Source organism: Bactrocera tryoni, chromosome 3 (genome assembly GCF_016617805.1).
Source record: "Bactrocera tryoni isolate S06 chromosome 3, CSIRO_BtryS06_freeze2, whole genome shotgun sequence".
NCBI lineage: Eukaryota > Metazoa > Arthropoda > Insecta > Diptera > Tephritidae > Bactrocera > Bactrocera tryoni.
Window position 1 is genome coordinate 87,375,028 of NC_052501.1, and position 13,812 is coordinate 87,388,839.

Genomic DNA, 13,812 nt, shown 5'->3' on the forward strand with positions numbered 1-13,812 from the left:
CTGCTTGGAGCGGAACCGCCTCCTAGGAGCATCGAGTTGCCGCGAGAAACGCGAGTGACTCTAGCGCAGCTTCGTTCTGGATATTGTAGCAGGTTAAGCTTCTACCTATCCAGAATCGACCCAGACATACCCAACGTATATCCAGCATGCAACGAGTCTCCGCATGACACTGACCACCTCTTTGCATGCCCTACCAACCCCACTCATCTAACACCCCTTTCCCTTTGGTCCGACCCCGTCGAAACCGCACGTTTCCTGGGCCTCCCGTTAGATGACGTCGATGACAACATAGATAACACTTACCATCCTAACCGGGACTGATAAACCGTTAAAACAACAACAACGTGAAAATATGCACAGATTCGCTTATTCCTGCAGAAGGTCCTAGCTGAAATAAATTTCAATTCAAGAAATAGAAATCCAATTTCTGTTTGTAAAATACATTTCAAAATGGAAATAATTAAAAAAATGCATCAAAAGCGTTAATCAGATAAAAATGTATTGGGTTATTTGATCTTGTTAATAGTCTTTGATTTTCATTCAGGGGATTTAATGCAATCAAAGCCGCAGGAGAGTCAAATTTGCAATAAACTTGGAAATGTACATATGTACATATGTATAAGTACATTCTACAAATAAGCAAAATCAAATTCAAATAAAATAGTTTTTGCGTACCTGCAGAACTATGATAAATTGGAATTTACAGGTTTTACTTCCAAATGTATGCAAACCTCTATTAAATGTAAGATTACTTTTCCGAAATGTGTGATAATGGAAGCGTCTTCAAAACTCAAGGCCCTGTAAACCGCTTAGCGAATGCATCTCGTTAGCTGAGAAACGAAAAAACGTGTTTTCGGACATACCCGATTACCCTTGCTCACCCTATGCGACTGGTTAATATGTCTAATTAAAGTTCTTAGATATTCAAAAATATCTCCCGAAAATAATTTTTCAAATTTCAAATAATTTCCGAAGTTATAGCCGTTTTAGTATCGTGACAACTGGACAACTCGAAACTACTTTTTTTAAGATGGTTGACATGATACACGAGTTATACTTAATCGATTCTTTTGAAATTTGGTATATATCTCTCTATCGGAAGTTTTTTTCAAGTCGACGATATTTTATGATTTTTTTGACAAAGGTCAATCCGGTAGCGAGATCTTTACTGATGAAGAATTTTTTGAATTTGTTTGGCTCAGATCAGATATGTCTAAAATTTAGGCGTCTATTCTAGAATAACTCCGCAATGTAATCTGTCGAAAAGAGAAATTGTTCTTCTTCACAATTCCGCTGAAATATTTCATTTATACGTAGAACTATTTTCATGTATACGTATCTATTCACCTTGATTGCATTGATAAAAATTTGCATAAAATATGTATATGTGTAGTTATATATATTTAGGCGGTTTATTAAAAGATATTTGCTTATAAGTATTGGTTATAAAAAATCATCGGATATTGTGGTACTGCATACTAGGTGAAATGAAAAGTTTCACATTTTCAAACTGTGCTTAATAGCCGTTAAATTTCATTTCAGTGATCATTCTCCTTATCGTGGATACGGGATTAATATCTCTGAGTACAAAATTAATATAAAGTATATGTGGCACTATGGAGATTCACACTCAAGACTTAGGGGGACAATATTTTCTTTATATCGCTGATGTTTCTGTTCCATGTCACAGTTAGCACAACTTATAATCTCACAGCCATCACATCTCTTATCCGAAAATAATAATTGCTTAGGTGTGAAAGTCGGACATTCCCCGACATGTGTAATGTAAATCGAATACAAAACTTTGATTTATTTAGTATTTTATTGGATGTACCATATTTTAAATGAAATTTAAACGTGTTTTATAAACGTACAATTAATGCAAAGTATAGGAGAGAGAACCTTACGTACAATCCTCACCTTCGATTTAATAAAGGAATTTGTTGTTTTGCCTTTAATGAATAAATGATGGGAGAAATACAATTATTTCAAGTTAGATGTAATTACACCACACCTGGGGATTATTTTATATCCTTGCTTTCATACTTGTAGATCTCAGCATTTACTTGCAAGCCTTGGTTTTTTAGTTCCGTAAAACCGTACATCATAATTTTGTCATAGCAGTCAAGGTTCCCTCCACTTTATAAACAGTGACCTTACTTAATTATATTCCTTTATTAGTCTTTAACTCTTTAAATCCTATATAATAAAAAATGTGTCATTTGAACGAAATTCTTGAGTACGTGGTTAATGAGTTAGTTCTACACAATTTCTTACGATTTATTTAGCTTGCTGGGTACTAAATGAATATGCTACATAACAGTTCTTACATAAGGTTTAACTACCATTTTGTCCACAACCCTGGTTCTACTCAAGAGATAAAATATAGATTTTTTGTGAGCATTCCAAAATATGAAGTGAGATTTAATTTTAATTTTATTAAAATCTATTAAGCTAATGTTATTAAAATTATTTATAAATGATTCTACATAGGTGTACATATGTATGCTGGAAGAAATTTAATTTAGATTTACATACATATAAATGCATTTGTACGTATAGTTGATAAAATTGTAATATATTTTATATTTAGTTTTTTAACATATGGTTGTATAATTTGTGGTATCATAACTACATACTGTTATCATTAGAGTGTGTACATATGAATTCAACCAAAAGAACTCAGATTCAAGTCATCGGTTACCATAGCAATAGATATGTAAATAGAAGTTAATAATACAGGGTAAATTATCAAATCTTTTTAGCTTAAAAAATGTTAAAAGAGAGAAAGAACTTCCGAACAAAAAGTTTTTAAATGAGAATAAACTCGTAAACAAATAGAAGTAACACATATTTGCACCATTTTTTCATTAAAAGATTTGTTTTTAAATATCAGCAATCTTGTCATAAATGAAAAATATGTCGCGTGCTATGGTATTGAATGTTGTTAAGGTCAGGAAGTACTTAATATATAATCTCCTTCAAATCTCAACTCTAACTCTTTATTCTTTCAAATATATTGGATGACACCCTTTATTTAGAAATGAATATTCCGGTATAAATAAGACAGGAGGATACAGCTAACAGACAGTTAAAGTTGAAAAGTAAGAAGAGTTGGGACTAAAACTTCTTAACAATAAATATTTTATATTTTACTACAATGAAAATTATTTCCTTATTATCTTTAGCCGTTTGTGTTGCAGCTACAATGGCTATGCCACCAAAGGTAAGCAATAAATTTATATAGAAGACCATGAAGCGAATATAATAACTATACTCAAAAAATGTTATTAGTTCTTATTCGTCAAGTTTTTAATTTAAGTTCTACATATAAGTAATGCCTTATGCGACATTTGTGGTATATTAACATTACTCAGAAAATTAGTATTAATGCAAATTGTGCAATATATAAGAAATTTACTAAATTTTTTCTGAAGATATCACAGCTTTGGGGTTTAACAACTTTTTGGCTTCAGCGCAATGTAAAATTTGGTATTAAAACATGGAAAAAATTAAAATAAAGATATATTTTATGCTAACATTTGCATGTTTGTATATTCATACATCTAATATCTGGGCGCAAATAAAATCTTTAAATTAGAGGCATATATACATACATATATTAGTTGTTGCTTAAGAGATTATATTGTAATATATGTATAGAGCCATTGCAAAAATATGTCATTCAGTGAATTGTTACCGTTTTAATAATATATTATTTTTATTATAGGTCTCAACAACGTATAATGATAATTATCCGGCTTTAAAAGGTAATTGGACGAACTGTACTAACAACTACGTAATCTTGAAGCATATATCATGATTATTAACGAGTTATTTTATAAAATTTTTTCATAATTAATTTTAATTAAAAATTCAATGAAAAAATTTTTTTGGATTCGACTTATTTCATTTTAATAGAAAGTTTTCTCCATTCTTAGATGAACTGTGCAACGACCACGACTATCGAACAGACAACTTCAATTTATTTGGGCAACTAATTTATCTACTTTTGACATTACCAGACGAAGATAACTATACAAAATTCAATTGCCGTAATTACTTAAGTATTTCAAAAAAAGCACTGGCTGTACTTCTTCGACTTAGAAATATTGACAAAATGAACTATGAAAAATTCGACTCCCATCCTAAGAGAACTTTAGATAGTATTGGTGGTGGACATTTAATAAAAAGAAGCGAAAAATTCGACTTTTAAATATTTAATTAATTTTATATCTTAAGAAATGCTGAGAATAAGTTTGTCTGTAAAATTTATTTGTTCATACTAAGTGCATGCACTTACCAATAATGTTAATGTTTTTTCTCTACAAAGCTGACTTTAAAGACATGAATCTGGACAATATATACGTAAGGTAAATTTGTAAACTTTGAAGTAGTGACACATTTTAATGGTTATTTCTCATATATGGGATTTGTATATGTATGTGTACGTATATTTATGCAATAAAATATAATCGTTGTTTATAATAATACTGCGTAAATATTTTTGTGTGCATTTTCTATGTTCAGAACTTTTTTGTAAATTATGAGAAAAGAAGATGATTTTTCTTCAATAATGGCTTGTTTATAAATGTATATACATCTATCCAATAACTATCATAGGATACGGGAATATCTAAAAATTGATTCCGAATATTTTATGTAGAGAAATATAAATAATATAACCAACATTGGTAAGTTTTAATGATAATTATATTATTAAATTTTACAATTATACTATGAATATTCAAAACTGCTTTGGTGTAGGAACACCATTTGGCAAGTCGAAGACTTCCAGAGATAATTTTTAAAATTATAAAAGAAAATGACAAAAATTCTTATTAATTTCTAATTTTCCACTCACCATGGCAAATTGTATAGTTAAGTAAATTAAAAAATGTTTTAGTTTCCGTTATATATTGATTTTCAAGAAATAAATAAAACGTCCCCTTTTTTAATAACTTAGGATGCTTATGGATTTGGACAACAGGATCCGACGATGCCTCTTATCAAACTCTTTCGATAATATTTTGACTATCATACAGAACAGATGCGTGCCACCGAAATGTGATTTAAAAAAGCTCTTGTGGAACATGTATGCTACACACGAAAATGTGCCTTTTCTAGAGGAAGACAGTTGGAATAGCAACAAAATAAAAAAAAATTTTGATGAAATTGACAAGACTTCCGCCTCTTTCAGCACTCTGAATCAATTGATTTAATACTCTAGATTGTTTTGGACCATTTAAAATTTTAGATACTCATATAGGGTATATATAAAAGTGAGACAAATGCAAAAACTAACACCTATAAATACATATGTATGTTTGATCAATATTAGATTAGTGTTCAATGATGCCTACAAAAAATATAAAGTAACATTAAATACTCTATTCTGTAAATAACCAAAGTTTTGTCTACATACATAAGCATACTATATGCTACATTGAATACTAGAGCTAAAAATAAAAGCATTGATTTGCAAAAAAGTTTATAATCAACAAAAAAAAAGATATAGTTGCTTTTCATAGAAGAAGAAAAATAAATTAATGTCGTTTCGGAATATTAAATCGAAATTGCTGATTTACTATCTCTGATATATTAAATAAGCTTTTTTAGACCGATTGCGTCTAATTTCCATCCATTAAAATTTTGTATGTAAGGAAATATTTATATATATTTAAATATATGCATAAGTATGTAAATATGTGTAGGTGTGTATGAAATGTATAGAAAATGTAAATACATATGTACCTATATAAATAGGGGTCTTTGCGGACCGTGGAGTGAAATAAGAATGGCATTCGGAGCTGTCCGTTATTTCCCAATACAATTTTTTTGCTGGCGCCCCATGAAATTTCAATTTTTTTTATGTAATATGAGATTTTTATCTCTTGCATGAAACCTTAGACCTACAACTTTTAAAACAGGATATTACGCTCTACAAACAGAGACTGATTGGTTTTTTAATATTCCTTTAAAAGTTATACGCAATGGTAAGGATGCATGGAGTGTTTTTATCATGGTACAAGGGTTTTTATGGAACTAATCAATAAAACATTTTTGCAGGGCGCTAAATTTTGTATTATGATCTTTTCATAGTTGTAAGTTTATTTGCTTTGGAGATAGGAAGTGGGAGTTATGCGCAGTTGAAGTTATACGTCAAATGAACATTCATAAAGTACCACGCCGTATGAGAAACACACAATTTATAAGGTACTTGTATGAATGCTCAGTAAAGTTGTTGCATAACTTCTACCAGGAATATATTTAGATCATTTAATAAATATTTTTCATTTATCGTCAACCTAATTTTAAATTAAAACGATTTGATATTGCTATCCAAATATAAGTTAAAATTGAGATAACTCCTTTTCAAGGGTTGAGTTCCACTATAATTGTTTCAAACACGTCTACCCCCCTTCATTTAAAAAAATAATTAATTTTTATGCACATTTTTTTAATAAATACAATACATTCCATTGTTCTCTTCCTTTGATTTTTTTTTCGCTTTTTCTTTCCTTCTATGACGTCATATATATATGTCGCGATCCCAAAATATATCATTAATAGTTGTGGTTATCTCTGGTTATATCACTCTGGTTTGAGTAGTATTCTTATGACTACTTAAAGTTCAGTGAATATACTCTTTTAAAGATGAACATAAAAAAATAAAAACATATAAAGAAGTAAACAATTTTTTTTTTTTTTTTTTTATTTTATAAAAGCTTACATAATAATACAATTATTATACAAACTTAAGAAAATACGCAGCACTAGCATCATGGGCTATCGGCCGACTGGTTATGTTATATGCGTCGAAGAAGGTCGCTGTCTTTCAAAAAGTTGTAGATTTTCGAAATGTTGTTGCTTGAGGGATCCATCAATAAAATTATTGGATCAGTATTATTGAAGTTTGACAGTCTATGAGTTTGAAGTGCTGGACAATGTTGCAGAAGATGCAATAGATTTAAATCTGAATCACAAAATGGGCATTGGTTGATCTGAGTGCCATTTAGTATGTGAGCGTGTGTGATAATGGAGTGGCCAATGCGAAGTCTGATATATGGAATGATATAATTAGATGAAAGCGATGACGGAAAGGATGGTTTGATACGATTTGAATTTATTCTAGAGTAGTGGTGTCTGTAATTCATCCAATCAAGCGCCAATTTAGTGGATCTTTGTTGAATAATAAGCCGTTTTATATCACTCTTAACAAACAAGGCAGATGTAGTTGTTGGAGTGATGCACACCTCCTTATCCACCGAGTCCGCAAAAGTATTTCCAATGATTCCAGAGTGACCGGGTATCCACTTTTTTTTTAGTCTATGTGCTAACGAAAACAACAGCGATCTAATGCCAATAATGACGTCATTGTAGTTACTGCGGTTTTTTAAAGCTTGAAAACACGATAGACTATCTGTACAGATGATGAATTTACCAAGGTTTTGTTGGGCATACTGGACAGCTTTGAGAATACCCGTAGCTTCAGCGGTAAAAATTGAACAAAATGGAAATAATAAACCATCCGATATTCTTTGTTGGTTATCATCAACTACAGCAAAAGATGTATGCGACGATTTGGAGCCATCAGTATACATATATAAACTGCCAACCAAAAGATTTGAAGTGCGCAGATAATTCCAAAAATCGAGATTTATACACAGTGCTTGGAGTGATGGATTTGCGAAGAAAAGTAAGATCACTAATGAAAGAAGTAAACAATTTTATATTGGTTGTTATTCGCAACAACAACTCTTCAGACATTAAGTGATCGTTGCGACAGCCATATTATTCAGAATTTCAGAATTTCCACTCATATAAGACTACTCTGGAGCACCCTGTGCTTTACAATACTTTCCGAACACTTCCTATCAATTAAATTCGTTATGTAGAACACCTTGTTGAATGCTGACTTTGTTGACGTAAAATTATTAATATACTGTGGTATTTACGTGTTATTGAAATTTAAGAGTAACGAAAATGAGTCTTGATGAAAGTAGTAAGGCGCGCATGAACTTAGCGGCTATTAAGAAAGTCGATCCGTACGCAAAAGATATTGTTGATACTTCGTCGCATGTTGCATTTTACACGTTTAATGCAGACCATAACGAGTGGGAGAAGACTGATGTTGAAGGAGCTTTTTTTATATACAGCAGGAATGCGCAACCATTTCACAGTATTTTTATAAATAACCGTATTAATACCACCTCCTTTGTGGAGCCGATCACAAGCCAGTTGGAACTCCAATCTCAGCCGCCTTTTTTACTGTATCGCAATGAACGTTCACGGATCAGAGGTTTTTGGTTTTATAATAGTGAAGAGTGTGATCGCATCGGCACTATAGTCGGTAACTTAGTACCAAAAGTTGATGTACGAGTTTTTTCAAATGAAAGTGATGAAAAAAGCCAAATGAAAGATGAAAATGTGAATATATTTAAAATGCTCTCGAAAGCTCAGCAGGAATACAACACACAACAAAAAATTGCATCCTGTAATGTACTACAATTTTTTGCCGCTGCAAAGCCTCGGTCTACGGAAGTGCCTTTTATGCATCGGGCTATACCAAATTCTTTGTCTGTTGAACAATTAGAAAAACAACAACGCGCAAAAACGCCTAGAGGTGACTCCCAGTCGGCTGATACTAACTGCAAATATGATATGACAGAGTCTAAATCGAACAATCAAGGCACCCCAGCAGTGAATTTGGATTTCCTCTCGGGAATAGAAAGTACATGTAATACATCCACAAAATTATGTCAGCCGACTGTAAAGCTACAAAGCTCTTGTGTTCCTTTAGTAGTTACAGAAGAAGAACGTCTTCGCCAGCTTCTTGTTAAAGAACCTCCAAAGACGACAAAGCCAGCTTTGTTGCTACCCACTATGTTTGACAAACCATCAGATGTAGGCAAAAGTTCGCCTAGGAAAGAACCTCTTACTCAGTCCCAATTGATACAAGCGTTTAACTTTCTAATTCAAAATGACACCGACTTCGTTCAAAAATTACATGAGGCATACATCCAAGCTTACAATAAAGATATGCCGGGGTCATATCAATAATTACATGTCTATATTATTCGAAATAAAACTTACCCTTATGTGTAATGTTGAAATTTCCAACTATTGTTAATTGTTTAAGAACCATATTTCTACAAAAACATTCTATTGTATGGAACAAAAACAAAAAAATTAACGATTTAAGAAAATTAAATACAAAAGTTATTGGATCAAAAAACCTAATATATTTCCCATTCCCCCCGACAGTTGGGTCTACATAATTGGAATGAATCCGGAGGAGCCAAGGAGTCAATTCGGAATCATTCCTCAAAATTATTGGAGTATTCAAACGCTACATTATTCATTTCTAGATAAAATAAATGGGAGATTAGAATTAAGTACATTAGGTACTGTATCATCCCTAATATTCAAAATTCGGAAAAATAAAAACAATTACATACGAAATAATAGTGTCCTTATAATTTAAATATTGAATCATTAAAAAATGCACGAAAAATAAATCTAGCAAGGTTTAGCCCCGAGTTTGTTTTTATTTATTTTTAACTCGAAAATTTTATAAATGATTTATATTTCATTATTGTATTCATAGAGTAGCTTAAGCATAGTTGCTACGTAAACTTTTCGTAAGAAAGCAACGCTAATTTGGCCACCTATAAAATTCATTTTCGCATCCGTTATTGAAAATTAAGTAGCCTAAATAACTTTTATAAATCATAACTGCGCTTAGAGCTTCATTTACAAAATTCTTACTAAAAATAAATTTCGAATTTGAGTAATTTAATGTTAGTAGATGCCAACGTAATGCTATTGGTTTTTACAATCATCTATTGATTTTATACGTTTTTCCTTTTCAACCGTTTCGTCATCCGACTCATCTTCATCGTCATCTTCACCATCATCATCATACTCGCCGTCATCGTCATCTTCGTCGTCAATAATATCTCCGGTGTAATAAAGAATTGCTTTTGGAATAATTCTAGCTCTTAAGAAGTGGCCTATTTCAAAGTCTGTTGCCAAAATCTATAGTAGAAAATTATTTAATAAAATACACATTTGCTAAGATATTTCTATATTAAAACATACCCCTTGAGTTTCTTCATCCATTTCATCTTTATCTTCTGGAACATCGGGTGGGTTGAAGAAATTGAAAAATGAGTCATTGGGTACTTGTTTCACTATATTACGGACTGTTCCGCGCTCCTTATGCTTTTGTTTTTTTCTGATTGTTTTTATGGTAAGATTCATTTTCTTTTCCCAGTTGATATTACAACCCTAAAAATAGACCGTCAATACGAGTTATAATAACTACAACTAGATACAGACCTTGCACTTATAAATTTCTGGTCCTTCAAAACCGAATGGATTGTCTTCATCGACCATAGCTTTTAAAAAATATTGTTTGGTAAGAACTTCATTTGAAAAGTACTCATTTTTATCAAAATAAAATTCCAAGGTGTAGGAATGCTAAAAATGTAGGCGTTTCGTTAAAGCTTAAAATATATATTATTTTTCACCCACCTCATCATCATATTTAATTTTGATATCCGTTAGTTTCTTTAGAACGGGTTCATCGTGTTCTTGTACCATATCACCCAATAACTCAGTATTACGAAATATTGTATACCAGAAGTTTGGAATTCCTTTTGTATCCTCGGGTATTTCCCTTATTTTTCTGAAATATATGATGTTAAGCTGGCGCTTTAAATTTAGGAAGCGTACATTCTCTTACTTAATCATATCTTGAAATTCAGGTGATGTTTCAGAGTCCTCCAAATCATCAGATTTCCATTGGGGATTTTGTTCTGAAGGCTCTACTTGACCTGTAACAATATCTTTCCTTTTGTCAAATAGTGGCTGATACTTTTCCTGGTATTTTCGTTCTAGTTTATAAACTTCTTCAAAGAACTCAGCTTCCAGTTTAAGGTGTTCAAGTTGTATATTTTTAAGTGCAACTACCCTATTTTGTATCGGTGCCGGTAAATTTTTTACCATCTCTTGTAAAAACTGACGCCGAAATAAAGCACCCATGCATCCAAATGGTCTAAAATATGAATTTTATAAATTTAAATATAATACCATATCGCACTTTATTATATCTGAAAAATTTCGCTGCCAAATCTATTGATAAAAATTATTATAAAATGAAAGTTTTGATAAATTTTTTGAGATAAAGTAAACACTTATAAAAAAGCATAATACTAGGTATCCTTACGATACATGTAATTTGCATTTCCTATAAATACATTATTAAGTATATGGTTCATACATCATTTTCGCGTTCTCAGAGTCTTTCCTTCCATCATCAGAATCATTGCAAGAATCTATTTCACAATTTTTATCTGCTGGAACATCCATTTCGATATAGAAAAAAACTGAAAAAAATAATTGTTTATTACTTCAAATTGGTAACATTTGCTAATGCTAATTGTGCACAAGTTTTTAATTTTTTTAACTGAATCTCCGGAAATATCGTCCATGCAAACTTGTGTGCTTCGCCCAAGCACGTGTTTTCAAATTTCATATTTTTACCTTAGGAAAATAATATTCAACGGATAACTGTTGGACGTTTTACTAACCTTGATTATTACAGCTTTAAAACAATAAATGATTTTAGACAAATTTAATACTGCGCATAAGGAATTATTTTTCACTTAATTGCAAGGAACCTGCTTTAAAAAGAATTCTTTGGCACCAACAGGGTGTATTCAAAACAGTATACCCAAAAGTAAAAATAATATTGCCATATTTTTAATAATGAAAATATGAACACTCATATAAATGTTTCCACATTTGTCTGCGTTGGACCGCGCTTACACACGAAGCTGTTGTTGCTCACTATTAGGAATATTTTTGATGTTGAGCACTCCGTTTAAACTCTGGTAATTCTCTGTAAATCATTTGACTTTAAACACTGTGATTACTGTTCAATTCACATGGAACTTTTGCTTCACTTTACTTTAGACATGTATTTTGACAGAAAAGTTCGATGTACGCATTTGTATAAGTACAAGATGATATCTCATATCATCGGCAACTCTCATTGAACTCAATATATTGAAATAATTAATACGGAAATTACAATTAACATTTCAACTCATTAGACCAACGCATCATGGAGCATCATGGTCATTACTTTCTTGTGCATTGCTTTGGTTTATGAGTTGGCCAGCGAAGTTTCTACTAAAATATTTTACAAACTTCTAAAAATGTAATTATTTTCATAGAAATATCATATAACATACAAATAATCCCCGCCAACAAACATTCATGAGAAGTTTAAATATGTTTGTTATTTAAATTATTAAACACATTTATAAAATTAATGGAGCGCAAAGAAAGTAGCCATAAGCTATAGAATGTATAGAAACAAAAACAAATACTTATGTTTAACTTACGACGTTTGCTTTATTTATGTAATTCTTGTTCACTTCTGTCAACCGTGTCTTCTATTATTCTTGAACTTAATCACGCTTCGGAAAATAAACAAATTCATTCCAAAATACACCACCATTGATCATGCGAATAAAATGTTCTTCTCTTCTCAAGATACTAAGTTTCCCCATGAATTTTGTAGAAAGTTCATAAACATTTATGAGAATTATTCTTGCAAATCACTTACCGGCTAAGTCACCGGTTAATTCCCCAACAGCGCTACCAGAGATATCTGTTAAAGAGTCTATGAGTTTCTTAAGGCCCAATTGACAATTATAACCGAAACTTTTGTGTACGTGTGGTCGGTTACCTCTTTCTTACGCAGAGTCCTTATGAGTTACACAGTGTGTATGTATTAGTTTCGGCACTAATTCTTTCAATCTATTGGAGGTTCAGGTAGCCGTGGCTATATGGTATATTTACATACTTGTACACATTGAACCAAAGAAAAACTGCTGCTAGATAAACTTTGGCATTGTGCTCCTTTCATCGGGTTTAATGAACAATTTTTTATTTGAGAGTGATTTCTGCGTATATTTTTTTTAATTTCAAAGATTTTTGTTCTGATAAGAACTAAACATCGACCTAATTGAATACCATTCCAACAAAGGTGAAAGTGCCTCGCACCAACTTCTTTTTTTTATTTATCATGCGTTGAATAGAAACATAAAAAAATATTCCAATTCCATATGCATACGTATGAATAATTATAGTTATATAAATTTACTTTAGAAACTTTTAATTTACATATAATTGCTAATATGTTTCGTTGTTATACATACATACATATGTATGTATGTATACTTATATAATTTTAATAAATGCACAATATATTTAATATTTGCATAAGTACCTGAGGCTTATTAGAGTATTTGATTATATGTACATATGTATATAATTAGACGTACTAGCTTATAATTATATTTACTTAGATGTATGTACAATATGTATGTTAATATTTGAATGTATGTATTCATCAAATGGGCTTATACTATATGTATGTGCATACATACATATATAAATATACATATCTCAATAAGTAAGACTTTTATAATCATGCACATGTGCATGTGCTATGTATACATACATACATATATGTATGTATGTAAGTTGATTTGTTTACCATGTTTTATATAAAAGTGCTTATACAATTTTGGCTAAACTATTACTCCAGCGTAACTTAATAGATCTTGAATATCTAACAAGAGGGTTAATATCGTGAATTCCTTTGTATATTTTATTTATGTTTGAACAAATTTCTGAATATTTCTTAAATGTTTACTCAGTAGTTTATTAAACTAGATATTATCCAACATTGGTTTTAAGAATTAACTCTAATATTGACTTATAAGTATCCAG

The 13,812-nt window shown here is 31.0% G+C and overlaps 3 protein-coding genes across 4 annotated transcripts; 2 read left to right on the plus strand and 1 right to left on the minus strand.

The window, feature by feature from the left end:
* Positions 1 to 3,095: 3,095 nt before the first annotated feature.
* Positions 3,096 to 5,576, plus strand: LOC120771133. 2 transcript variants are annotated; one of them, XM_040098997.1, is made up of 4 exons: positions 3,096 to 3,226; positions 3,731 to 3,770; positions 4,334 to 4,373; positions 4,967 to 5,576. In XM_040098997.1, the coding sequence occupies exons 1-4, from the start codon at positions 3,161 to 3,163 to the stop codon at positions 5,220 to 5,222; spliced, it is 402 nt and encodes a 133-aa protein (XP_039954931.1). In that variant the 5' UTR covers positions 3,096 to 3,160; the 3' UTR covers positions 5,223 to 5,576. The 2 variants fall into 2 exon arrangements, with proteins under 2 accessions (XP_039954931.1, XP_039954933.1); XM_040098999.1 differs by lacking the exons at positions 4,334 to 4,373; positions 4,967 to 5,576 and adding an exon at positions 3,942 to 4,327.
* Positions 5,577 to 7,902: 2,326 nt separating this feature from the next.
* On the plus strand, positions 7,903 to 9,465 carry LOC120770973. The gene has a single exon (XM_040098708.1). It carries the CDS (start codon positions 7,987 to 7,989, stop codon positions 9,061 to 9,063), a length of 1,077 nt encoding a protein of 358 aa, XP_039954642.1. The 5' UTR covers positions 7,903 to 7,986; the 3' UTR covers positions 9,064 to 9,465.
* Positions 9,466 to 9,709: 244 nt separating this feature from the next.
* On the minus strand, positions 9,710 to 11,715 carry LOC120770972 (nucleosome assembly protein 1-like 1). Its single transcript, XM_040098707.1, has 7 exons — positions 11,598 to 11,715; positions 11,288 to 11,393; positions 10,751 to 11,062; positions 10,540 to 10,693; positions 10,345 to 10,485; positions 10,105 to 10,293; positions 9,710 to 10,041 (listed from the first exon to the last, which is right to left on the minus strand). Exons 2-7 carry the CDS (start codon positions 11,374 to 11,376, stop codon positions 9,826 to 9,828), a joined length of 1,101 nt encoding a protein of 366 aa, XP_039954641.1. The 5' UTR covers positions 11,377 to 11,393; positions 11,598 to 11,715; the 3' UTR covers positions 9,710 to 9,825.
* Positions 11,716 to 13,812: the final 2,097 nt, after the last annotated feature.

Coding starts and splice junctions, on each gene's coding strand:
- LOC120770972 (XM_040098707.1), bottom strand. CDS start 11,376: ATGGATGTTCCAGCAGATAAAAATTGTGAAATAGATTCTTGCAATGAT. Junction 10,694..10,750: donor GAATTTCAAGATATGATTAA/GTAAGAGAATGT, acceptor CATATATTTCAG/AAAAATAAGGGAAATACCCG. Junction 10,042..10,104: donor TGGATGAAGAAACTCAAGGG/GTATGTTTTAAT, acceptor TTTCTACTATAG/ATTTTGGCAACAGACTTTGA.
- LOC120771133 (XM_040098997.1), top strand. CDS start 3,161: ATGAAAATTATTTCCTTATTATCTTTAGCCGTTTGTGTTGCAGCTACA. Junction 3,227..3,730: donor CAATGGCTATGCCACCAAAG/GTAAGCAATAAA, acceptor TTTTTATTATAG/GTCTCAACAACGTATAATGA. Junction 4,374..4,966: donor CTGGACAATATATACGTAAG/GTAAATTTGTAA, acceptor TTAATAACTTAG/GATGCTTATGGATTTGGACA.
- LOC120770973 (XM_040098708.1), top strand. CDS start 7,987: ATGAGTCTTGATGAAAGTAGTAAGGCGCGCATGAACTTAGCGGCTATT.